Source organism: Malaclemys terrapin, chromosome 12, assembly GCF_027887155.1.
Source record: "Malaclemys terrapin pileata isolate rMalTer1 chromosome 12, rMalTer1.hap1, whole genome shotgun sequence".
NCBI lineage: Eukaryota > Metazoa > Chordata > Testudines > Emydidae > Malaclemys > Malaclemys terrapin.
In genome coordinates, this window is record NC_071516.1 from 4,884,233 (window position 1) to 4,911,125 (window position 26,893).

The 26,893-nt window shown below is 48.4% G+C and overlaps 1 protein-coding gene across 1 annotated transcript in view; it reads right to left on the minus strand.

The window, feature by feature from the left end:
- LOC128847108 (zinc finger protein 512B-like) overlaps positions 1 to 26,893 on the minus strand; it is a 79,120-nt gene that overhangs the window by 47,631 nt on the left and 4,596 nt on the right. Inside the window, exons 2-8 of the mRNA XM_054046447.1 lie at positions 19,858 to 19,983; positions 11,345 to 11,424; positions 9,641 to 9,769; positions 5,391 to 5,563; positions 4,957 to 5,201; positions 4,156 to 4,227; positions 1,908 to 2,042 (exon numbers count right to left, since the gene is read on the minus strand). Coding sequence (XP_053902422.1) covers positions 1,908 to 2,042; positions 4,156 to 4,227; positions 4,957 to 5,201; positions 5,391 to 5,563; positions 9,641 to 9,769; positions 11,345 to 11,424; positions 19,858 to 19,981 — 958 coding nt within the window. The 5' untranslated portion in view covers positions 19,982 to 19,983. The remainder of the gene's footprint in view (positions 1 to 1,907; positions 2,043 to 4,155; positions 4,228 to 4,956; positions 5,202 to 5,390; positions 5,564 to 9,640; positions 9,770 to 11,344; positions 11,425 to 19,857; positions 19,984 to 26,893) is intronic.

Here is a 26,893-nt window from a genome sequence, read left to right on the forward strand (position 1 = left end):
CAATGAGGTACAAAGTCTGCATCAAATATAGGCAGAACCCTTTCACAGACATCTTTGTGACGGTCTTCAGTAAAGTCAAAGGGTTTAAAAATATGCTCTGTCTGCTTACCCATAGCATAAATTAAAGAAGATACCTGTGTATCTCCAGTTTCTTTGCGGAGTTTGTTTGCAGTTCGAAATCTTGCAAAACGCTGCTTCCAGTCTGTCCGCTGGGAAGGCTTATCAAGGCTGAAGTTCTCTGGGAGGCACTGAAGAGTGGCATGTTGATGAGATCTTGAAACCTTTGTTGCTTTGTTCCTTCTGTCTCTGTTCTTAGTTTACTCCTGATACCATATCATGTCCCTGTACCAGATACGGACTGGCTACAGAATTTGCCTATGATGATCACACCTGGTGTGTTTAAGATCCTTTAATGCTCTGACAGGTAGGGCTGAGGTTCATTTAAAGAAGGTATTTTACACACAATGCCACCTAGTGGGTGAACGGTATAATAGCGTTTAGCAGGCCATTAGAGGAAAGCTGGGACCAGAGTGGCTGACAGTGATCCTTCCTTCCCCCTAACAACTCATCTCCCCTAAGAGAAACTCAGCGAAGGAATGAAACGTAAACGTCAACGTCAGGCTTCCAAACCGACTGTGTGCGCGTAAGCTCTGTAACTAGTATCTCTGCCACCTGCACAAACACAGGCAGCTACTGTCTGCATGCCAAGTCTCTGACGTGTGTTTATTTAAATGTGTGATATGAGATTTTAAAAAACCCCACAGGAGACCAGATTCTGATCGCAGACGGATGTAAATCTGGAGGTCTCTCCGTTGACTCAGAGAGGGTGACTCTGCTTTTACACCGGGGAAGTATGGTCAGCATGTGGCCCACTGAGCTTGTTTATTTGAATGTCTCCGCATTGTGATGAGCTGAGAGAGCCACTTATTTGCATGTGCAATCAGTGAAAAGCACTGCAGCTGTGTTTATTCTGCACCTCCTGCATGCCTCTCGCTGTCAAGACTGCCAGCGAAAGCAAGTGCCGCCTGAGGAAGAACTCCGAAACACAGGCTCCAGATAGAAAATGGTCGGTATGTTCATTCAGTCCGTAGTGGAAGAACTGTGCACAAAGCGCAGCCGACAGTCCAGACGCTGGTCCCACCGAAGTCAGTGGGAGTTTGGCTAGGGACTTCATGCATGAGGGGCAAGATTTGGGTCTATGTCATTTTCCATTGCGTAGAGTGTCATTACTTGAAACCACAGGGCAGATTCGAGGCTGCCTTGGGGAAGTTTTGTGATGCTTTCCCTGCACTGGCCACTGGGCTCTCCTATGCTGCAGCATCACTGGGAGCTGTGTAGTGGTCCCTATCCCTCCCTGTGGGTGGTGCAGGGGAAAATGCCAAGAGAAAGGGGTTGTGGCAAGGACACCTCACCCTGCTGTTGAATGGCCTCTTGCTAAAATGGCCTCTTAGGGCCACGTGCAGCTGGGGTAACTCAGAGCAGCCTATTGGCTGCTCTAAATTGTCATGGGGAACTGGAACAATGGAGACCAGCCCAGGATCATGAGGGTGAAACAGCGGCATAATCTTCTCGGCCACCCTCTCCTGAGCTCTGCCAAGCACCCCTCAGCCTCGGCCTGAGATCTGGGCCTCAATGTCACTAAGACCCCGAAGTCCACATTGAGAACTGAGTCTATCGTGAATGGGAAGGTTCAAAAATAAGCTATTTCTGAGTGCTCCAAGCACCTAGACGAGTATCGAAACATTTTCTTAACCTCTAGTCATTCCTCACTCAGGCAAAATGACTTTGGTCTCTCATTATCCGAGCTCCATTAACCAAACTGTTGCTTTGTTTCTCCTCCCTCACTCTTGGGAGGTTACCACCAAGTGACCCAGTTCTCAGCAGGCCGGGGAATTCTCACGCCTCACCTGAGGATAAATGCGCCACGGCCTCCCTTTTCACACCAGCTCCTGGAGGCTTCTTTTTCAGCTCATCCGTGCTGCTGGTCCCCTCCAGTTTCTTGGCTCGATGGGCCTTTGCCTTGTCCTCTGCTTTTGCCAGGCCTGTAGAAGGAGAGCAACCTTTATTAAAGACATACACCGTGAAACCGGGGCCTTGAGACAGAGAGATTTGATGGATGCTCTTCTGGTGAATGTTATCTAACTGATTCATTAGGCAAAAATCCTGCAGTCCTTTAGGCACAATGCCTACTGAAGTCCATGGGAGTTTTGACTAAGCAGCAATGGCAAGATTTGACCCATGACTATGATATGCTGAGTCACGCATGCACCTGGAATTTTGAAACAGAAAGCAAGACACTTTTCCTGTTCCCAAAGAATTTACAGCTTGGGAAATTCCAAGCCAAGACAGAGCACGGGACATTCAGATAAGGGATGGAGGGTGAGGGGAGCACGCTGGGAGGGATTTCTACCTGACGCCTGATGGAGGAATTTGAAAGAGGATAATTATAATAATAATATAACATGGAGATATACCCATCTCCTAGAAGTGGAAGGGACCCTGAAAGGTCATCAAGTCCAGCCCCTGGCCTTCACTAGCAGGACCAAGTAGTGATTTTTGCCCCAGATCCTTAAGTGGTCCCCTCAAGGATTGAACTCACAACGCTGGGTTTAGCAGGCCAATGCGCAAACCACTGAGCTATCCCTCCCCCGCTTTTGAGACACTGGAATATTAAAGGGCTGTTTCTGCTGAGAGACGCATGCAGGGTACAGCTTTGGGGATCTGCTCGCTAAAGGAATCCAGAGTCCCTACTATTAAATAACACGGTTCTGGGATCACAAATGGGATCTTTACTCCCCATAGCCTTAAAAATTTGCCATCATGAATCCTGGGACTTCATTAAACAGGCCGTGTTGTCAGACTGTGAAACTGCCGGGGAATAGGAGAGCAGAGAGCAGGGCTAGCGTGAGAGTGAGTGCCAGGCACACGTGGGAACCGAAATCCCTCGGGAGACCAGGCTGTTGCCACCTGCGCTGCTGAGTGAGCTGCCGTGTTGCCAAGTCTGACTGCAAAGGCAAACAAATTTGCTCCTGGTGGAAAAGGGATTAGCAGGCAGAGTTATATATACACACAGAGCCAACGGCACTCGGTCCAGCTTCCCTGCTTAATCATGCCTTTGTGTCCTTTCTCCCACCTCAGCTGTGCATCTTGTTCCATGCTCGGAATAAGCGATTCCTCGCTTTTCATTCTGGTCCCTCCAGACACACTTCTTATGTGATTCTTTTTGGCCATAATCCACCGAGGAAAGGGGCCAGGATCGTGTCTTCCCCTATGTACTGTGTAGTCCCAGACAAGCAGCTGATGGACCAACAAATAAACAGCAATAATAACAGCTCCATCTGATGCCCCTCTGCTCTGCACAGGCAAAACCTCACACTGTATGGGCAGTTAACAGGCAGGTTACCCACCTGGGTGTGTGCAAGAAATGGAAGATACAGTTTTAAAGGCCACTTTTGAAAATCTGGCCAATAGGGGCAGATATGGGTTGCAGCAAGACCTGTTTGCCCAGAATCACGTTTTGGTCCAACACCCGCAGACTGGAATTTTAGAACGCGAGTCCCGAGAGCCATGTGCATTTTTAGGCATCTGTTTCATGCTCTTTCTGCACATGCCCGCACGGGAGGAGTTACATGTGAAAACTGAGCATTCACAAGTGCAAATGCATATTTGTGAGCACAGATGTTTGATTTGCTCAGGCAACGGCAGGAACCTTGTGTGCAAAAATGATGCAAAAATATCCCGCGAACTCCAGGCCCCAACTGGCTATTAAGGGCACTAGGGATCCTGTATCCAGGTGCTGACATCTGAGATGGGGCAGGAGATGAGGATGCTGGAGCATACTCGGGGTAGAATATTAAATCAAAGGCAGAATGATGCAGCCATACTTCTCGTGCTGCCCCATCCCTCCTTTTTTGGGTGGCAGCTCAGAGGAGATCATCTCAGTCATCAGCCATTCATAGGTGAAGTTTTAGGTCCCATCTTGGATACAGAGTCTAACCAATGCTTCTGTTGGAGGCTCTGCTCGGGGTGCCCTGGGTAATGAAGAGATCTCAGATACCTGCCTTCACAGGAGCAGGGAGGAGGGGCAGTATTCTGGAAACACACAGGGGGAAGCTATAGACTCTGGAATTGAAACAGGGCTGCCCCGTATGTTACCTTTCAATCCAAACGTCCCCGAGATGGACGGTTGCTCCCCGGTAAATTTCTTAGGAGTTTTCTGTTTCCTTCCTGACTCGAGAGAGAGAAAACAGAGATAAAAATTTGGTCAAATAACTGCACTGCAAGCGTGGATTTAAATACACACAGGCAAAGGCACCTGGATGAACTCTGGATCAGAAGGTGAGCAGTAAGGGATCCAACCTTACTTTACCCTCCCCCCCCGCAAGGGGCTTTACTGCCCTGAAATGAAGCAGCTATGGGTGGGACCCTCAGTCTGACACCCTCGTCGAGCACTAGAGGTGCTGTCCTTCTCTCCAGATCCCATGGCAGCTGAAAAGTCTGCTCCCGAACCCTTGGATCCCTATCATCATAAGGCAGATCTGACTGCTGAAGGCTGTAGACCAACCTGGCATCGAGTGACTAATGGCCCCCCTAGCCCCCTACGCGGTTTCTGCACCTACAGTCTCCTTAGTGCTTTGGGAGCGGAACTCCACAGCCCCACTTTCCAGGCCCAATACAGTCCCGACCCATGTCAGTCTCAGGCACGCTCCCCTCCGACTGACTGCTCCGTGTACGTGGCTTCGATTTCTGACTGTGGTTGTGCTGCGCAGCTTCACCGTGTCCTGCTCCCCGGGGGCCAGATGCATGAGTGTAAACGGAGAGCGAGGCCATGGCTTTCAACGGAGTCACCCTCCATCACACTGCTGTCCCGGAGACCGGGAGTGACTCTACCCTTCGCCCGGGGACACCGCCCACTCCAGCCTCCTGAACCAACAGAGCCCCGGGCTCTAATCTTACTGTGCTTCATCCTCTCTGGGTCCTCCTCCTGGAGGGAAGCCTGCGTGCCCCCTTGCTGTTTGGGATCCTTGCAGCTCGAAGACTTGGCCGTCGGGGTAGCTGCTGCTACGGCCTCCGCTGCCGTGATCTGAAATACTTTGTTCTTCCTGCTCTCCACCAGGCACTCTCCATTCTCGGGGACCACAGTCTTCTCCACCTTGGCCTGTTTGGGATGGATGGTGGGGGAATCTGAACTCTCAGCAGCTCTAGGGCAAAGCATAGAGGGCTTATGTAAAGCGGAGTCAAGAAACCAACGCTGTTGACACCTCTTCCAACCCAACGGCCAATCGGGATTGCACCCCAGTGGCCAGTGGGAAGGGAATTGGGAGTTTTCCCCTTCTCTCTTCCCAGCCTTCCCCAAAACACTGGCAAGCAGCGAAGCCACGCGCCGGTACCTTTTCTTGCCACTGGCCTTGCCAACGGCTTTCTGCACTTTGTTTTCTGCTTTGCTAGCTGGTACCGGCCTATCCAAGTGGTTCCAGAGCCTGTGCTTTTCCAGCTGGGTTTTGGATGTGAAGGCAGCTTCGCAGTAAGAGCAAGGGTAAGTCAGCTTCTCCGAGATCGCCCCCTGCAAGAGAGCAGAGAGGTGGGAGAGGGAAAGGACCAGCCCTTTCCCTGCAAGTGCAAGAACCTTCCTGCAAACTCACACTGCCAAGACGGGGAGGTAGAAGAATCCCTTTCCACACACGCCACAGCAGGTGAGCTTTTCAAAAGCACAAGGGCCGTAGGTACCTGATCCCCATCGACTTTCAATGGGAATTGGAGGGTTATTTCTCTTTGGCTCCATTGGAAATTCCAGCCAGCATTTTAAACTGGAGCCAGGGAGTGCTTTAGTGAGCTACACACACCCCAGTGCATCAAAAGGGGAATCTGGTCCTTCGTGGGGATGAAAACAGAATCCCTTTTTTTAAAATAAAAGCATAACAGAGATCCTAATACAGTCAGCCGCCGAAACTGCAAGCGCAAATCCTGCATGTGCACATGCAAACAGGCCCAGAGACATGCAATTGCAAGCTTGCTAGAAAGTTGGAGTTTTGTGCACAATTCAGATGGCTGCTTTTTGAGAACAGGGGGCCAGTTTATCTCAAGTTGCAGCTTTGAACTGGAGGGTGAATCCTGCAATGGGATTTCCTTTCCCATTCTCTTTGCACTCCCTCATTCCACGCAGCCTGGGCTCCCCGTGAATTTAATTCTTAGGCAAAGCCCTGCCGAGGGGCCTTCGCTCTCAACTTGCTTTAGAATTCTGACGGGGACCAGGCCATGTGGGGCTTGGATCATTTTGCTAGGGAAAAACCTGAGGTTCTCAATCCGTCTTTCCCCAGGCAATGGGAATCCAGGGGGATGGGGCAGGGGTGGGGTTGCCTACGGAAGGACTCTGTTAGGTTAAAGGAAAGCGCTGCCCCTTGGCACTGAGGGACGTGTGCAGACAAGGGACGTGTCGGGGAGGCAGCATTCCTCTGGCCCGGCTGGATAGAAGGAGTTGGAGTTTAATGGATGCAAGCAGCAACTGAGTTTTAGAACACTCCGTCTCCATTAAAGAGATTAGAGGTGAAACCCTGGCCCCGGTGAAAGTACAGTAATGGCAAAACTCTCATTGACTCCAACCAGGCCAGGATTTCACCTCACGTATGTACTGGGAAGTGTCAAGAAATTCAGTATTAGATCTGCCTCTTTGTATGCAAAGGTCCCTCCTGGGAAATCAGACCCCTGTGCACTGCCTCCCCCGTTGTACATTCAAACAGGGCAACTGCAGGCTCTGGCCTGGCCCCTATATTTGGGGGAAACTATTGCCCACCTCCATGAGCAATGGAGGGCCTTAGGTTCAGCAGAACCAACGCAGCTCCGTGGCACAGGGTGGGAGAAGGCAGCGCAGGCATTGGGGAATGCATGCCAGGGCTCCAGGCCCCAGCACAGAGATGCACTGGGGGCGAGGAGGCAAATGCACATCACTGCAGATCCACCCACCATAGGCAGGCAGTGCACCAGCCAAAGGGGTTTCTGTGGCCTCAGGCTGGAGTACCAGCCATGGAGTAGCTTTCTTCCCTCGCACATCCCCAGCACACAGTCCAGTCAGTTGGGCTAAGGCTGGATACTGGCCTGGGCCCTCCGTGAGGCAGAGTTTCCTGTTGATTTGCACTTAGCCGGTACTAACGTAGCTTTGCACATGATCACGCAAAATTCCTCCACTTACACAATCTGACCTGAAGGGAACACGACAGCTGGAGAGGCTAATACATTTGATAATCCCATTTCAGGGAGTGGTTATTCCATACTTCAAAATGTTCTCTGCCCATCCTCTAAGATACCCAGGCCGTGGCAGGTAAAGCAAACCTACCCCCATGTGTACAGCCCGCGCCGCCTCTTAATAAACTGCAGAACAGCGGCAGAGACTGAAATAAACAGCAACCCTCAGTGCCATAAAAGTGGGGCAGAAAATGGAGGGGAGATTGCTGATTACAGAAAGGTTTCTGCTCAGTTTTCGCTGCCTTTGAATCTCGACAAATTCACCTGTTTGGAGCCTGCCCAGAAATTCTGCACAATCCCAACTGCTCAGATAAAAAAGGGGAAAAAAAAATTCTGGGGGGTGGGGTTTGAATCAATAATAATAAAAAAAGACAACGTATTTCCTCCGCTAGCCTATTTCTGGTTTTGAGCTGCACATGGCAGGGATTGTGCCTCCCTCTGTTTGTAAAGTGCCTGGAACAAACTGGGCGCTACCATCACATCAATCAATCAATCTTTAACAATAACCCCCACCCACCCTCTGCAAAGAACCACCTTCAAGACCACATATCACACAGGTGCTATTCACACTCGTATGTCTACCTTGTTGTGGGGACCTGGTTACATCTCACACACTGCTCCAAAAGTACATTCACCTTGCCCTCCACCGCCCTCCCTCCTTGGGTGTCCATAAGGAACGTGGTTTTCTTTTTAGAGGGGAGGTCACATAATTCAGGTGAGCAAGTTCCTTTTGCAGGATAGTAACTCAGCCTGAATTTCTGCACCATGCACACACAGGTAGGCGTGTACCTGCACACTCACGCACAGATACTTGCACAAAAGACAACGGCAAACAAAATTAGCATCTTCCTGGATAAGGAAGAGCCTAATTAAATGAAGTTTTCGTTTCCTTTTTAAACAGCTGAGTCATTCAAACTAACCACAACCATATTTTTTCCCCCAATAGTTCAAACGGTGGCTCCACTGGGGAGGTTTTGGATTTTTTCATGTTTTAAAAGGTCCAGCTCATTTTGATTGTCATGCTCCTGACATTCATTGCCAGCCTGGAGTGCAGGGGACGGGCCTAGATGACCTGTTGAGGTCCCTTCCAGTCCTGCACTTCTATGATTGAAATGAACCAACCCAGGCATTTTGGGACCTTTCCATAGATTTTCAAGGAATATTCAAGGCATCAATATTCTGAGGAACAAGAGAGCTTTGTCTTAACTAGGAAAAGTGGTGGAGTGTAGGTCAGGCTTAGCTAACACGTGCTAACTACGCCGCACCTCAAAGTGAGCTTTTTCCTCGGGTATATGCAAGGTCAGGGGGGCGAGAACAATGTGTATCGTGGGGGTGCCGAGAGCCATTGAACCAAACTATAAACCCTGCATATGATGGAAACCACTTCAAGCTGGGGGTGCAATAGCACCCCCAGTCCCAGCACCTATGTGTGTGATTGAACAGGTCAAGTGGTAGCCCTGATTAGGTTAGAGCTCAGGCAGGTAAATCAGTCTAACGGTGTTACCTTGCACATACACTAGGAAAAAGGTTAAGTTCAGATCAGACTTAACCGCATAAGCCCCCCAGGTTCCCCGGGTGCACACTCGCATTGCTAGCTCGTGGTGTAGCCCGCCTCGCTGCACCCTCACTGATACTTCTAGCAAGCTAGCTAGAGCACTGCTAGCGCATGTGTCGCGGGGCTATGTCTACCCAGCATTTGGGAGCGAGCGGGCGGGCGGGCGCGGGGGGTCGACAGACATGGCATTTGCGCTCTAACAATAGCTGTGCAGACAGCGCTTTGAAGTCGCAGCTCAGGCCAGAGTCCAGGCTCTGAAGCCCACCCTCGTCCCTACCTTCAGAGCCCGCGCTCCTGCCCAAGCCACAGCTTCAAGTGTTGTCGCACTAGCACGAGCCCCACTGAACCAAGACTGTCGACCCGGGCTGGAAAGCTCATTCCAAACTGCTGTGTAGACACAGCCTCTGTGTTCTTCTTGAGATCTGCCCAATAATCCAAGCCAGCCAATTACACAGCTTTCGTGGGCATGAAACCTCCGGCATGCTCACTAACACCACGCCATCAAATGGAAAGCATCCTGGAGAAACCCATTCCCATAGCTGACAGAGCACGTGATGAATGAGGGGAAGAGGTGCAGTAGGTCCAGCCAGGTACTGCTCAGCTTTCCCTTCCAGCCAGATGTCAGGATGGCACTGCACACGGGCGGACGGTTCGAGGAGGGAGGGGGATAAAATACTGACTCAGTATGACGGTGCCTGCGAAAACCTGAGAGACCCAGGCAGTTTAGCCCTACTGCTGAGAAATCGTCCAGACGTGGGCGTTGTGCTGGAAGCGAAGGGGAACACTGAAAATTATACACACAAGAACTGATCGTCAAAATGAAACACAAACCTCCATCCTCCTTACCCCTTGGCAGCGCTGATAATGGTACTTCAGGCCGTAAATACTGGGGAACTCCAGCCAGCAGCCTGAATTGGGGCACTTCACCCTGGAATGGGCCTTGAACTCATCTTTCCACTGGTTCATCAGGGGCAGCTGAGAAAGGGAGACATGGTGACATGCAGCTGAATACACACCTTCCAGCGTCCCGTGAACACAACACACGCTGGGGCGAACATTTCAGAAGGGCGGGCCCAGCATGTACTCAAAATGAACTACTTGTACCTGTCACCACCTGCTTTCCACCCTCAGTCAGGTACATGCACTCAGGTTCGCTTATACTGGGGATGCAATCACGCACTCATACATTGCACCTTTTGCAAAAGGGAAGCAGCCCATCTCTCACTGTGTTTCCCAGGTGACTAAAGTACATTCTAGCCCAGCCCCGTAAATCTCACCAAAAGTCGCCTCAGTGATTTAACCACCTCACATTTCATCTAGTCATCAAATCATGCCGCACCCTAGTCTAATGACAACCTGCTCCGTATGTTGTCCACGCTACAGGGCTGAAATTAAATTGTACAATTCCCCAGGGAACAACTCACACCTTACTACACGCCACCCGATAATTAAACCGGCTCTGACACCCCCACGCTGAATACGCCAGATCTCTAACCTGCCTAATGGAAAGCACCGTCTTGACATGCAAAAGCCTATTCAAGTGACTCGCGATGCTGAGTGTCCAACTGGAGACACCGTGAAGAGGCCCAGTTCTCCGAAAGCGCTGAGCAACTACACAGGTGTCTCAAGTGTGGCACCCAACCTGCCAGTCACTTGTTGGAACCCGGACCGCCTCTATTTTTCACGTAATGCCAATGAGTTCTTCCAATCCCACCCATCAAACACCACTCCCTTTGGCCACCCTACTGAAGAAACCACACTGTGGATCATGTCAGTTGTTAAGCCGTACTTTATAGATAATCCCCATAAATAAACCTTAGCTCACATCATCCTTTCACCCATGTCACTCCCGTAAGCACATCACACTTGGCATCAAATTGTTCAAAGGGGACGCACCCAGCTGTGCAGACAGATGTGTGCGCCAACACAGCTTCATCAGCACATGTGACAGCAGGGCCAGCCTGAGCAAAAACGCTTCCAAAGGAGCAGCTCGATGGCTGATCTGTGTCAACAAACACTTGCGCTGTCTGGTTTTTAAAACCAGCCTCCCTAGGTCCTGTCCTGAGAGGTGCTGAGTCCAGCGGGCACCCAGCACCCTGCAGGTCAGTCCCACATCGCACCGTCCACGATCACAGAGCTTGAGTGACGTCTCCCCTAGCTCGAAGGGCTGCCGGAAGGACTCAGACTGGTGCCTGAACTGCTAAGCCAGACTGCAAAGCAGCCTCATGCTGGAAGAGGGAGTTGCTTTGAATGAGGCTGGCTGTTCTCGCTCCCCTTCTCCCTGGCAGACGCACACACGGGCTCTGTAACAGCATCTCCCCCAGATTCCTTCGCAGTCAGTGGAATTAAACTGGCTGATCAGGAACACCACCTGGGCACCTGGTGCTCGCTCTGCCCCACCTCAGACCCTGAGGGGTTGGGTTGGGCTTTTTACTAACGACTTTGCAGGGGGCTGGACAGGATGAGGAAGAGAGAACGGGAAGGAGAGACTCAGACAGAGAGAGACGGGGGAAGTGGGAGATCAGGGCACCAATGGATTTGGATTCTTACAGGAATGTCTTTCAGCACCTGGTTTTCTGCCTTAGGTCTCCCTTTCTTCTTGCCTTCTGTTTTGTCGCTGGTTGCATTTCCTGCAAACAAACACAGAACATGTGGCCCACAGCTACCCAGCCAGCAAGTCGAGACCTTGATTTCTGTCGTTGCACTAGACTCCTCCTGCCTATTAACAGGCACAGATAGTCCACATTTCCTAACCCTCCCTCCTGACTGTGCCGTGACTGTAGGGTGACCAGATGTCCTGATTTTATAAGGACAGTCCCGATTTTTGGGGCTTTTTCTTATGCAGGTACCTTTTACCCCCCACCTCCTGTCCCGATTGTTCACACTTGCTGTCTGGTCACCCTACGTGACTGTCCAAACTTCACACCACCACGATTCAGCCTGGATCTAAGCCAGGGTTAGAGTCAACCTCAGTGCACGCCAGCAGCCGAACTCCAAGGGCGGGAATTTCAAAACGCTCAGCTCTGGGTTCGCTCTGCTCCCGTTTAACCCATTGACTTCAGCGGGAGCAGAGCCGGGCCAAAGTGGAGTGCTCCTGAAATCCCGGCCCTACTCATCCGTTTCTTTTTGTCTTCAACAATAAACAGGCTTGGGCTGGAAAAAGGGGCCAAACCCTGATGACCAGGGAAGGAAACCGGGGGCAAAGATCCAACAACAGGACTGAGTAGCCCGAGCCAGGCTGGAAAACATAGGAATTGTCCCACCCCACCTTAATGCTTTAGAGCTCCGCTGCACTCCCACTCTGCCTGCACAGTGGCTCCCAGCAATGGACAGCGACGTAGCGATTACAGGTGTGCTTAGAGTGGAAGCGTTATGGCAGAGGAAGTGAGAGTTAGGAGGAGATGGCACGGGTAGGGGAGCGTGACGGGTTATGGCTATGGAGCTGAGTTGCAGAGACTGGAGGTGAGGCAGTGAGGCCAGGAAGAAGGAACAGACGATGGAGGAAAAGGATGGAGCCTAAAGAGAGACTACATGCCGCACATCATCTCTGTGAGGCTGTTTAGGGGGGAAGTTCACCCCTCTCCTGGGGGGCCAGCATGCAGCCTGTGAAGTGCTTACATCCTATCCTGAGGGCCTTGTACTCGGCCGACCCTTAGCCTGGTCTCAAGCCGTAGCAGCTTTGAGGCTCTTGCCCCTCGGTTCCCTACATGAGCCCTCACTCCCAGGCAATCCTTACTGGTCCCAGCGGGAGTCCAGCTCACTCTTGGGGTCTTTTCAGAGCCCTATTTACAGCGACCTCGTCTCTAGCTCCTGGCGGCGCTTCCCAAGACCCACCTCCGGGGCCTTCGCTCACATCCAGCTTGTAGGATCAGCCTGCCCTAAACAGGGGGGCTGAAGAAAAAGGTTCGCAACTGCCTCAATTACTGAGTTACTGGAGCTCGCTAGCAATCCCTGGGGAAACACCCCCCCACTCCCCCTGTGGCCAGTGTCCCCCTCGTAAGCTCCACTTCTCCATGGAGAGCTGGGAGCACGTTCTGGGTGTGTGCCTAATGGGCACTGCCTGAATGCAGGAACGCGCAGACAGACGGGGCACGTTCCAGCACCGGCCTAAATGGGACGATCATGATGTCTAGCCCTTGTTCTGGCTCCATTGTCCAGGGATGAATTGCACTGGAGCTGAATGAATAATTGATGGTTTGGGTCTGTCGACCCAAAACAATCCCGCCCGCCCCCCACATTTTTTTAGTATAGTTTTCCACGTTATTTTCCCCCTTTTCGTTTTTTAAAAAACAAATCGAGCTACATTTCAAAACGAAACGTCGTTCTGAAAGGAAAAGTTGACATTTTCATTTTGAAAATATCGACGTGAAATGTTTCAACGTTAAAAAAAGTCATTTTTTGCAGCCAAAACTATTCATCGCATTCGACCCAAATTCGTGAATAGTTTTGGTCAGGCCGAAACTGCATTTCTTTTTACCAAATAAACGATTTGTCCGAAAAATGTCACCCAGTTCTAAAACTCATCCCATGTGAACTCAGATTGGATTATCGCAGTTTTTCCGCTATCAGACTTGCTGAATACATCAACAGCAGCAAGGTACCTACCCAAATGACCCTGGTTTGCAGAGTCCATCTGCCAAGCGGCTGTCCCTCAGGGCTGTATTTTCATAAAATATCCACTAGCATCCTGCATTACAGCCAGCATAATGGACCCTTAAAATAGAACCTTAATCAACAGGGTGAATCCTCTGAAAATTCCACTAGGTCGAGCTCCTTTGGTATCCAATGACCTGGGTGGGTCTGCCGACTCCTGCACCAGTGTCCCAATGTCGCTTCCTATCATTTCAAGCAGGATTGACGCTCTCCTTTCTAATTTCATACAACCCCACTTGAAAACAAAAACGGAGCTAAAGCTCCAGTTTGGCCCAACCCTACTCAGCAGCGGAGGATTATTGTCATGGGCCTGCCAGACTCAGAAGCTCAGAACCCTTCTGAACGGTGGAGCATGACAACGTGCACTTACATATCACAGTGCTGAACACTAGATGACTGCTTATGTCCTAACATTATGGTCTCCAGCTAGCAGCCAGGCGGCCTTCCCAGCACTACTCCAGTTTTACACTGAAATCAATGGAGCTACTCTAGGATAAGACAGGAGTAATGCCGCAGAGAATCAGCGTCACCCAAGCAGGGTGGAGCCCTGCCCTTCCTCTTCCGCTGCAGATTGTCAGTGTCCCGGTTGGGCTCTTGGTGCATCAAAAATTTTTCAGGGGTCTACTCCATACCCCACGGATGGGGCAATTACATACTTAGATTCCTCATGAACATGGAGGACAAGACTACCCCAGTGCTGTTCTCCTGGCCTATCACATTAGCTAACAGCACAGATGGGGTTCCTTGCAAGAGGAAGGGGGCAGTTTCCTTCTCCTCCTCGCCTGCCTCTGAAGATTTTGGGATCCTAACACAGGACACGCCAGGAACATCCTCTAGGATGAAGAGGCACGGCCGTGCAAAAGTCCGCAAAGGAGACAGTTTTGCTGACATCCTTCCAATCTGTGGTCAGTGCTGCTTATTTTGCAAACAGGAGCTTTTGGAGTCGACTGAAGTATTTATTTACTGGCAAGGAATCAGAAGAGCCTCCAGTCATACTCTAAAGCCCTGGTCGAGTTTCTCTCGCGTCATCACTGAACAGGCTGTGTGAGTCCAGGTGAGCTAATGCACCCACAAAACCACTGGCTGTTGGTTTTGTTATCAATACAGTTGCTGACATGGCAGATTGAGTTTTAGGGGGCTTTAAATACGTACCTTAGAGGCGTTGGCCTTGTGCCTGAGGTGGTGGGTATGAATGCACCACAAAACATGTCCTCATTGTGCCTTTCTGGTATCGCAATATCTCTCTCTAGTCTAACTTCCAGTTCAGGAATCTCCGGTTAAAAACACCGTTTTGTTTCATTTAATATAGCGTCAGGTACAGGAATGGTCTAGTGCAAGATGGCAGAAGCAACTAAGAGTGACAAAAAATAGCAAATGCCTGTTTTTCAGTTATATTAAAGGACATATTAGTGATTTTTATTACATTTTCCATGTGCCCATTTCTTTGACTGCTAGCATTCTCCCTCTGTTCCTGCTGTCTCCATCTACACAGGGTACAGTTTAAAGCAAGCATTCAACAATCATAAGTCAGGGCCCCCAAAGTTATGAGATCGACTTTAAAAATAATACATTTTTGGGTTGGGAGTGGGGGTTATTTGCTTTCTGGTGTCTGAGACTTAAGGGGTCACATTTGTCCATAACTATGAAGTCTAAATCTTACGTTTGCTTTTTAAATGAAAGCTGCAATTCTCATTTAATAACATGACTCCAGGAGCTGGGGCTCTAAGAAAATTACTGTGAGAGTTGTGCTAAAATATGATCCTAGATATGATCCATATTGCTTGGCACATGCTTATCTACGGATTTCAGTGTGAGATGAGGGTGCTCAGCCCTTCTGAAAAGCCAGCCTCCAGGTTTTTAAAAATTTGGCAACCACAATGGAAACATCCAAAATTAGAAGCCACTTTTGAAAATGCAGGCCCCGGTGTACAGCAGAAACAACATGAATAGTGGAAACAAATTCTTAACGTTTTCCGTAACTAAATTAGACCTTATTTGCAGCTGTACTGGAAAGGTGCAAATATCCACAATCATGGTATAAAAACTTCAAAAGACTTTGGGACCAAATTGTCAAAACCGGACCTCTTTGTGTGCATGCGCAACTCTGCCTGCACTACCACTCGCATGCACAATTTTTGACACACAGCTGCTAAACTAAGAACGCTGACACATACCAACTCCAAGCCAAACACAAACGGGTTCTGAGCTTGTCAATCTTATCATTTGTATGAGCTAGTGGGAGTGTGCAAAAAAGTGTACACACCCCAAAAAGTGAAACCATCCCCCCTCCAGAGGGGCAGGACAAAGCCTGTCCCATTTAAGCGTTTCTTTGAGGGCTTAATTGCAACTTAAGTGGTGCACAGAGTGAATTTAACCCAAAAGCAGGTTGAAAAGACGTCCCTCTGCAATATCCAGAATAGGCCAGTAGAAACAGTAAGCAGTAAAATGAAGATTCAGGCTTAGATGCGGAGGTTTTAATTAAAGGAGGAAAAAAAACAGTGCTAGTAAATGCTCCATCTGAAGGGGAAACAAAAACAGCTTGTGGAGAACAATTTACATTTACAAAAAAACACCAACAGAAAAATCAAACAAAAAACAACCCAAGAATAAACTCTGCAAACTCACATGCTGTACGGCCAGAGAAGTCAAAGATTCCGGCTCAGAACCTGGCTCTAATTTAGAAGCTAGATCTGTGGGTTTTTTTCTTTTTCTTTTTTTGGAACAACTGTTACAAGTTAGCTGAAAGGCTACCTGGCTACCTACAAAACTTTCCCTCAGAATAAGCTGCCTCTCAAGTTTTATGCTGTATGCTCCAAATACCCTGGGGCAAAGTGGCATCTAGAAAATAAGACTGTTTAGTATTTTATTTCTAGTTCCTTAAAGTCATACCAGCTGTTCTGCTCAGCTTTGGCAGCCATGAACCCATCGTCCCGCTGATCCAGAACGATGTGTGTGTAATATGTGGCTTTTAGTCTATGGCACAGTTATAACCCTTACGGAATATAAAATAACTGCGGAAAGCTGAGCTCTCTGCCTTATAAAGCCACCTATCTGACCCCCCCGTAAGGAAACCTCATTGCTCCAGTACAGTTCTGGAGTAAGGTTTGCAGGTCCCCTTTCAAAACCATTATCAAAGTTCTGTTAAGAGTTTTCCACTTATTAGAAATTCTGTTTGTTGGTTACATATTTTTCTTTGCCTCCTGGATTCTGAGACTGTAAGGTGCACACAGGTAATAGTTTCAAGATTTTCTATGCAACCATGAGGGCTAGAAACTTCACTTTATTGTAAGTGAAAGCTGAGCTTCTCACATGACTCCAGGAGCTGGGACTTTAAGACCAACACCCAATATTGCAAGACTCACAGTAAAACAGCAAGAGTTGGCAACCCTGCAACTTCACTGTTCTCCCCTGTCAGGAGGGACAGTCCTTTCTGAAAAATATCTCTTACTTTTCCACTTTGTCCCTCCGAAACACTCTGCCAGTTCAAAATATTCCAACGCAGCAAGAACAGCGTGCCCCTGTTTTTCTATGTAGTTCCCCAAGAAAAGAAGCAGGCCAGTGGGGAGCCTGGCATGTTTGGAATGGTTGGTGAAGTTCATCCTCTCTATATTTTTAAAAACTTTTAAAGACTTTAAAAACTTTTTTTTTTTTTTTAATTTAATTCCTTGTTCATCCATTTCCAGCACTGGCAGAGATGCAAATTGCTTCTTCGTCAGGGATGAAGAAGAGGGAGCAATTGGAGGCCTAGTCCAGAGGAATAGAAAATATATTGCTTTTTTCCCCAACATCTGGGCTCACAGCTACCCATCTGCACCACCTGCTAGCTCCACAGCACAGCTGCAGGGAGGCCAGCTGTGGTTAGTGTGGCAGGATTATGTACTGTATTGGCATGCCGTGCACAGCTCAGCGCTGCTGGTGTTAAACCCAGATTGTTTATAGTCATGTACAAGGGAGGTGCCTTGCTCCTCCATTCCCGCAGCTGTGCAGAGAAATGCAAAGTGTACATCTTCTAAAAAGTTGAGAGACAGGGTCAAACCCTGTACCTTTAAGGCACATGGAATTCTGTGCAGATTCTCTAGGTATCCAAAGCCCCTCATGGTCAAGACCAAAGCCACAGCATGAAAACCATGCTCTCCTTGAAACGGATCCCAGAACAGACAGGCTGGGCACAGGGCTTTGGAACGACTGCAAGCCAGAGAGCACCAGCAAAGCTTATTACTGCAGAGGCAACTTCTCCCTGGATCTGCACAAAGCTTAATTTCACACCTGCGAAATTAACCTTGTTAGGAACTAACACCCCACAGAACTCTCCCACCAGCGGGAATAATCAAAAGTTTTCGCTCCGTCACATTCATTTAAACCAGGAAGTTGAGGAATTAAAAATGGAGGGTGTTTTTATTTTATTTTAAAGACACTGACAAGAGCTGATACAGCAAAAACCAAAAAAGCCTTTAGACAGATTTAGTTCACTCTACTTAGCTCTGAGTAACACCACTCGGATAGCAATTATATGTCCATAATTAATTATTTTCTACCTCGCTGCAGCTACAAGCACTTGTGAGTGCTCAGACAATTGGGCTGCCCGTCGGAGCGTCTCTGACACCTAGTTTTGGGGTGGGATGGATGCTGACCTGTGGAATGGAATGTCTCATTCTTTGCCCCAAAGGTGCCTTTCATCTCAGTTTAAGAAGAGTTCTCAAACTTTTTCAGAGCCTGGACCCCTGTTTAATCCAGAGAGTGTCTCGTGAACACTCCCCTGCACGTGAGTCACCTCCCGTCCCACCGGTGATTTAATAACATCCCTGTAGCAACTACGGCAATTGCCTACAAGGAAAAGTAACACTTAGGCCAAGATTTTACCAAGTGACCATTTATTTTGGGGCCCAACTTGAGACATCTTAAAGGGGCCTGATTTTCATAATGTGATGAGTACCCATCCTAGGGCCCTTTAAAGTGTCTCAAATTGGGCACCTAAAATCACTGGAAAGAGCCAACTTCATGTAAGCAGCCAGTTTTCCAACATAAGAACGGCCATCCTGGGTCAGACCAAAGGTCCAGCATCTTGTCTTCCGACAGTGGCCAATGCCAGGTGCTTCAGAGGGAACTTCCTCAATGAGTGACTGTTCATCATCGCCACATGATTCATGGGGCCTCCACCAGCCATCAGCACAGGCAAAGTCCCCATTCTGTGCATCGCCACCGTGGCCCACAGAACAAAGCCAGATTAGCCAACAACGACTTCCACTAGGAAAAAAGAGCCATCTTCGGGCACCTGCATTCTCAACATGGAGCAAAAGCACCAACAAACTTCAGCCCAGTAGATCACCCAGTTGGCTGAACTTTCTAACAGCCATTCCTGGAAAGAGACGGGGACATCAGCGAATGCGCCGCTCCATTCTGCCAGCCGGGGGAGGAGAGTTTCAGGCTCTTCTGTGGACGGCACAAACTATCCATGTGACAAATCTCATTACAAATAAATAAATAATAATAAAAAATTACTCGCCATCAGGACCAAGAATTCACATAAACGAGAGTGCGGTATCCAGACTGCCTAGAGGCACGGTCCTGGCCATCCGAATGAGCTGCACTGTGGGGATGACAGAGACGTCCCTTATGTTGATGGATGGCGGAGGCCATGTGAGTCACGCCGTGCTGATGAAAGGTCACTTAATGGGGAGGATGAGCTTCCTGACTGGGTCTTGCCCAGCCAGGGCATTCGGCCCAAGATGGCAAGCTGCAGCAAAGTAACTCAAACTTATGGCAGGTTTATAGGTCCCTGGATAGAAAATCAACTTGCACCGGAATGACAACCTTTAGCAAACAAATCCCACTGGCCTCACACATTCACAAACCCAGCATTCTGGGCGGGTGACAAATGAGACCCAAGGCGCAATAGACTAGATAGACAGACAGCATTCAGGAGGTCTGCTTCCCTACCGTTCAACTGCCCCTCGTTTCAAGCCACATCATTCACTTCCAGCCCCAATTTCCCTACGTTCTATACAGATCTAGGGACCCCTCGCTTTACTGCAGAAAAGCATTTACATCAGCAGTAGACTCATAGACTCATAGACTTTAAGGTCAGAAGGGACCAATATGATCATCTAGTCTGACCTCCCGCATGATGCAGGCCACAAAAGCTGACCCACCCCCTTTCCCTTGACTCAGCTGAGATGAAACTGAGGCAGCAGAACGGGTCACGCTACCTAACCGAATCCTCTAGCATTTTCCCAGGTCTGCATGTAAAATGTGTGTCCCTCAGTCTGGGTCTTTGCTTCACACGCAGGCTTTGGCAGGCTGAAAGGTATGTCCCCTTCCCCTTGGTTTGGAAGGTGACGGTTCCAAGACCTACCCTATGCCCTGTCTCCTCCACCCCCTTTGCTTTGAGAAAAGAAAACCCAATTTCTTACCCAGCTTGGGGGGCTCAGGGGTCGGATTTACCCTCATCTCTGTCCTACTGCCTTCTTTGCTTGCGCTGGTTTTGCTGGACCCTGCAGCTCTCCTTCCACCTCTGAAGGAATATGGATCCGCCATCTCTAGAACGAGCAGAAGACATGTTAAAAACACACCAACCTTCTGCCTCGGAGAAAGCACACGCTACAAGCAAGAAAGGCATCTAGGGTGGAAAAAATATTAAACAGGACTAAATGTTCTCATTTAAAAAAGAAGCGGGGTATATTTGCAAATATTTGTTTTATGGTTGAGTGATACTATAGATATGGTTGAGGGGCTGCTTTCATTATAAACCCGTTTCCTCTACGCATACAAGAGCAAAGACTTTATTCGAAATGACGGGCTGGATTCCTACAGAGAAACAACGAACAAACGGCTTTTTCTTCTTTGCTTATTTCTCTGCTTTCGTGAGAAGACAACAAAAGAAAAAAAAAGTGAGTTTTAATGAACAGATCCTGTGATAAATTTCCAATTTTCGTTATGAATGGCAACCTCGTCTAAACTGAGAATTGTTAACGTTATCTAGATCCCCCGGATTAATAATTCAGTTTGGCTTCTCTGTAAATAATGAACATCAAACATGATCCCGAAAAGCCCGATCTCGCTTCCGTGGAAGCCGACAGCAAAACTCCATCAACTTCAATGGTGGCAGGAAGAGTCTTTGGGATTGCTGGCTGTTACAATTCCAGCCCGAGGGGGAGTATTTTCAAACACGCTGTAAAAACATCACAATAAAATGAATGGAGGGAGGGAGGGGTTAAAACAAGTGGCACGAACACATGGTGCAGACTTCTATCCACTAGGCCACCCATGCAGCAGAGACGACGGGGTCCTCCGGAAGTCATTAGCGGCAGAGGTCCTTATGGCTTTTATAGCTTGGAAGCCTCTGAAGGTATGTAATGAATCTGCTAGTGTTGAGGAACTGGTGATTTTAGGGCAGCAGGGGGCAGGTGGATCTAAGGGCTGGCCTGGAGAGGCAAGCAGCGTCTCTATAATTAGCGCATTGTGGAGACAAAGTAGATGGGAATCAATTGAAGCATAGCTCTTTCCCATTAGCCCAGCCTCTGTTGTAAAGGATGATTAAACAGACTATGCCAAATCCATCCCTGGTGTCATTCAGCTGAAATCAATGGGGCTGAACGAGGGATGAATTTGGCTCATCTGTTTACATTGGCAGTTTGTTCCTCTAATGCACAAGTCAATTTCCGATTGGGAGCTGAGTGAGAAGGCCAGATTAATCTCCCTGAGGACCCGAGGGCTTGACCCTGCCTTTTTTACTCAGGTGAATAAAGGTTGCATGGTCGGTCCTCAGTTCAAATAAATGGGCTGTGCAGGGTTGAAACGGCAATTCCATAACACACAGACATGGCCAAGTGCTGTAACTCGGGCTCTCAACCTTTCCAGATGACTGTCCCCCTTTCATGAGTCTGATTTGTCTTGTGTACCTCCAAGTTCCACCTAATTTCAAAGCTCCTTGCTTACAAAATCAGACATAAAAATACAAAAGTGTCACAGCACACTAGTACTGAACAATTGCAGACTTTCTCTTTTTTACCATATAATTATAAATAAATCGACTGGAATATGAATATCGTACTTACATTTCGGTGTGTCGTATATAGAGCAGTATAAACAAGTCATTGTCTGTATGGAATTTTAGTTTGTACTGACTTTCCTAGTGCTTTTTATGTAGCCTGTTGTAAAACTAGGCAAATATCTAGATGAGTTGATGTACCCCCTGGGAGACCTCTGCAAAATAGGCCTATGCACAGAGCCCAACCTGCCTGGCTCTGTGGCCAACTCACCCCTACTGTGTGGCCATGGGAAAGTTATTTAAACTCTCAATTTCCCAAGCTACAAGACAAGGATGCTAATATTTATCCACTGTCCAGGAGCAGGGGGAGGATTGATTAGCTAATGTTTGTAGAGTGCTCTGATGAGGCTAGGTACTGTTATTAGAAGGGGTGTGTGTGTGTATGTATGTGTGGGTGTGTGTGTGTTTGTTCTGATGAGGCTAGGCACTGTTATTAGAAGGTGTGTGTGTGTTTTTGAAAGTGGGAGAAGAAATAGCCCAGATCCGGGAACTTCTTCCAAAAGCTACTGTGCCTCTAACAGGGATCTTCACGTGAGCACAGATCCTTCAGTGCATATACGTTAATGACTACACATCAACAACTTTATACTTTTCTCTCTCAGGAGGGTATTTTGATGTCCCACAGAGCTGACACGCACGAATCACAAGGGCTTTGCCATTTTTAAGACAGATATAACGTTATCCCACCACACACACACCTGGACACAGACACTCTCAGGCTAGCCCATAAGAGCCATGCTGCCAAACAATTAACAGACACTGAGGCAAGGTACAAAGCACCTGAACGGACACTGTGATTCTGTGCCATCAGCTAAGGGGCAAATATTTTGTTCTCTCGATGGACATCACACTCCAAATGTTTCCTGGTTTGTGTTGTTTATTGTAGGGTTGCTTGTTTGTATTTACTATTTACTTATGCTTAGGTATTTGTTTTGCTCTTGGGTTTACTTGGGCAAGCTGCTCCTTTGTACTTATTGGACCCAACTCTACCCTCAATTACACACATCTACACCAGGAGTCCACTGAAGTCACTGGAGTGATACCAGAATCAGACCCACTGTGCACATCACAGTTTTGTAAATAACAGCCCCTAGCTCTTATCTTCAGTAGATCTCAAAGCTCTTTACAAAGGAGGCATCATTAGCCCCATTTTACAGATGGGGAAACTGAGGCACAGAGGGGTGAGGTGATTTGCCTAAGGTCACCCAGCAGGCCAGTTGCAGAGCCAGGACGAGAACGTGCATCGCTCCTGAGTCCCAGTCCAGTGTTCTACCCACTAGGCCGCACTCTTGCCTAGAGACCTTTAACTACAAGCACCTAAAAATTCAGACGTGCTTTTGCAGTTATTATTCATACTCTGCAAGTCTGCATTGCTGTGAAATTAAACATCGGTATAGCCCTGTAAATGCAGATGGTCCTTTACAGAACCCATGCTCCCTTCCCCCCAGAACTTACAGTCCAAACCGGCCAAGCCAAAGATGGGGCACATGTTCAGGAGAGGAAGGGATGCTCTGTGATCCCCAAACACCACAGCACCCATGTGTCTTGTCCCCTGGCTCCTGGCACAAACACCAGTCTCCCACCTCCATCTCTAAATACTCAATACCCCTCCATGCCTAACTGCTGCCTGCTCGGGTCCCCAACCAGCCTGTAGAAGCTGGGGCACCTGTGAGGAGTGGGGCATTTGTGGGGAGGTGCCACATTCCCCCTTATTCTGCGGCAGCAGGGCTCCCATCAGAGTCTTGCTCCCATGGTGCCTGAGTGGCCTCCTTCCGGTGGGAGGGAGAGGTTCAGAGCAGGGAGGGGAAGGTCACAAAGGCTCAGCGTTACCTGATATGGGGAAACCCCCTGGATCTGAAGGGGCCAGATGCCAAGGACAGCAGCCCTCTCCCTGAGCCCACCTAGCCCCATCCCCACACAGCCTCGGAGCTCCACACACCAGCAGCTTCCCCAGAGCTGCGGGAGGGGGAGGGAGGGAGGCTGGCTGCTGGGGCTCCCTCTGACAAAGCGTCCCCACGTAGCAGCGAGGCAGTTTCCCATCCTCTGCAGGATGTGCATATGTTGAAGGTGCAACCAATTACGCTCATTCATTCAGTCCAGCGGCACAGCTAAGGAACTGCCAAGTCAGCTCTGGTTTGTTCTTCAGTTAATATGGAGATATACCTATCTCATAGAGCTGGACGGGACCTTGAAAGGTCATTGAGTCCAGTCCTCTGCCTTCACAGGCGGACCAAGTACTGTCCCTGGCAGATTTTTGCCCCAAATCCCTAAATGGCCCCCTCAAGGATTGAACTCACAACCCTGGGTTTAGCCAACCAATGCTCAAGCCACTGAGCTATCCCTCCTCCCCAAACAATTAAACAGATCGGACGTTTCACCTCAGAACTTCCTACAAAATTCCTTTTTTTTGCATCAGTTTGCCTTAACTCGATTAACAAGAATCTACACGATGCTGGCCCTAATTACACACCAATAGACACACAGCTCAGCAAACCCAACTGGCCCATCTGAGCTGCCACAGCTCCCCCGCAGTTACGCGAAAAGAATGTTCATTGGTCTGTTCATCACGTGCTAAGGCCTCAACCCAAGTCCCATCCCAAGTAACGGCAAAGGTCTAGGGACCAGAATCATTTGGAATTCAGCTTGCGTGTAGGCACCTGCCCTTGCTGCTGCATGGGCCTCGTGGCGAGAGCATGAGACTGGGATTCAAGAGGTCTAGTCCCAACTCTGCTATTGGCCCGCTGGGTGACCCTGGGCAAGTCACTTTCCCTCACTGTGTGTCTGTTTCTCCAGAGATGACAATGACAACGGCCTTCTTTATCCAGTGCTTTGAGAACTACCGGTGAAATGCACTATAGGAGTGGGGGGAGGGACAGCTCAGTGGTTTGAGCATTGTGCCTGCTAAACTCAGGGTTGTGAGTTCAATCCTTGAGAGGGCCACTTAGGGATCTGGGGCAAAATCAGTACTTGGTCCTGCTAGTGAAGGCAGGGGGGCTGGACTCAATGACCTTCCAGTTCTATAAGATAGGTAGGTGTGTGTGTGTGTGTATACACAGAAGAGCTAGGGATTATTATTATCATATTGCACCATGCACATTATTCCAGGCAAACATTCCCACCGTGCTGCCCAATGTGCCAGATACAGGGTGACATTCTACTGCGGTGTCATGGGAAGGAAGGAGACATTTCAGGTGTTCTGCCTCCAAAGACGCTGGGCTGCGGAATCAACTGCAAAGCAACCAGCTCCTGCAAGCTCTCCATGCACGGAGTTGCCGTTGAAGTCTAGGCCAGGGCTACCAGGCACAGAGAGGTTGTGCAGAATTTTAAGAGGTGGCAAGGTGACTTTCATGGGACTCCTGGTGCAGGTCAGGACAGTGTGTGTGGTTTGTTCTGGGAGACGGGGTAACGTGCCGAGACTCTCCGACGTGTGGCTTGGTCGTGAGCACAGACACGAGGGTTAATCAGTCTCCAGATCAAAGGAGGAATTACAGCCTGGACTCTGCATTCTCTGGCATTTGGAGCTGAACAGAGGGAATCATTAGGTCAGCTCATTTAGCCACTGTGTCTGTTTGAGGTGTGTTTCTTAATTGTTATGATTTGTAGCCCAGCAGTGTCCGGAAGCCCCAACCAACATCAGGGCCTTATGGTGCTAGGCGCTGTACACACAGCCTGAGGCAGTCCTCGCTCCAAAGATCTTACAGCCCAAGCAGACAGGACTGACAAACGGTGGGAGAAAGGAAGCATTGTTATCTTCATTTTACAGAGGAGAAACTGAGGAATGGGGAATGACTGTGGCAGATCTGGGAATTTACTAGAGATCCCAAGTCCAGTGCCTTACCCAAAGAGCATCCTTGTCTGTGAGCAGCTTGCTATTCTGAACTGTATTGGTTATTAGAGATAATTATTCACAGGGATTTAATAAATAATTGATCCACAAAGTATGCCCTGTGACTTCCTGCACACAATGCATTCAATATTCTACTTTCGAGCCATGTTGATTAGCTTTGATTGGGCCCATAGGTCACATGGTATTGTTCCCGTTCCTTGACTGGATGAGCAGAACAGCTAGAATCCCATTTCTAGAGCAAATGCTCACATTAATAATTTAAAAGTTCCCTTTCCACAAATATTTTCTAATATCTGCTATTCCCTTGAAAATTCCTTCCAGTAAATTCATTCGCAGAAACGCAAACACAAAAAGGAAGGTCTCAGAGTAGCAGCCATGTTAGTCTGTATCTGCAAAAAGAACAGGAGTACTTGTGGCACCTTAGAGACTAACACATTTATTTGAGCATAAGCTTTCATGGACTAAAACCCACTTCATCGGATGCATGGAGTGGAAAATACAGTAGGAGTATATATATACATACATACACACACACACACACAGAACATGAAACAATGGGTGTTACCATACACGCTAGAGTGATCAGTTACGGTGAGCTGGTAATAACCTTAACTGATCACTCTAGCGTGTATGGTAACACCCATTGTTTCATGTTCTCTGTGTGTGTGTGTATATATATATCCTCCTACTGTATTTTCCACTGCATGCATCCGATGAAGTGGGTTTTAGCCCACAAAAGCTTATGCTCAAATAAATTTGTTAGTCTCTAAGGTGCCACAAGGACTCCTGTTCTTTTTATAAAAAGGAAGAAAATTCAAAATACGAAGAGAGACTGTGGAGGTCTTCACCCAGCACAGGTTCAGATCAAACCCAGGACATCGTCTACATATAACTGCTTTGTGATTTAATTGATCTGGCTACACATGCATAAACATGCACACAGCACCTAACACAATGGGGTCCTGGTTCACGATTAGGATTTTAGGCGCTACGACAATACAAAATAATAAATACAACTACTACTAACGGTACTGACAAAGATCCAGTAGAAGACAACCTGACATGGCTATGCTCAACCTGCTAACACAATAAACCATAAAATTGCACATTCCTTACCAGACCAGGATAGCTCAGGTATACCATACTATTGCATATTTATAGTGTTTTAATGAGACATGCAATAGACCATAATACCTGTGTTTGTCGCATAAATCGAGTACATACTTAGACAATTTTTAATGAAGGGTCTATTATTTACTTGATAGACAGCAACATTTCCTTTGAAACCATTACATGGGAGACTGGGAGTCAGGACTCCTGGGTTCTTTTCTCTGTTCTCTCACTGTGTGAACTCTGAATGACACATGCTATGTAAGGAAACAGATGCAAGAGAGCGGTAGAGAAAATTTGAACTGAATCTAAGTCTGTGACTCAGGAACTCTCTTGGTTCTAACCACAGCCCCATCATGCACATATAGTGAAATTCACCCAAGGAATGGAGGTCCCATGAAAGACTCTCCAGGCATCATAGACATAGACTTTAAGGTCAGAA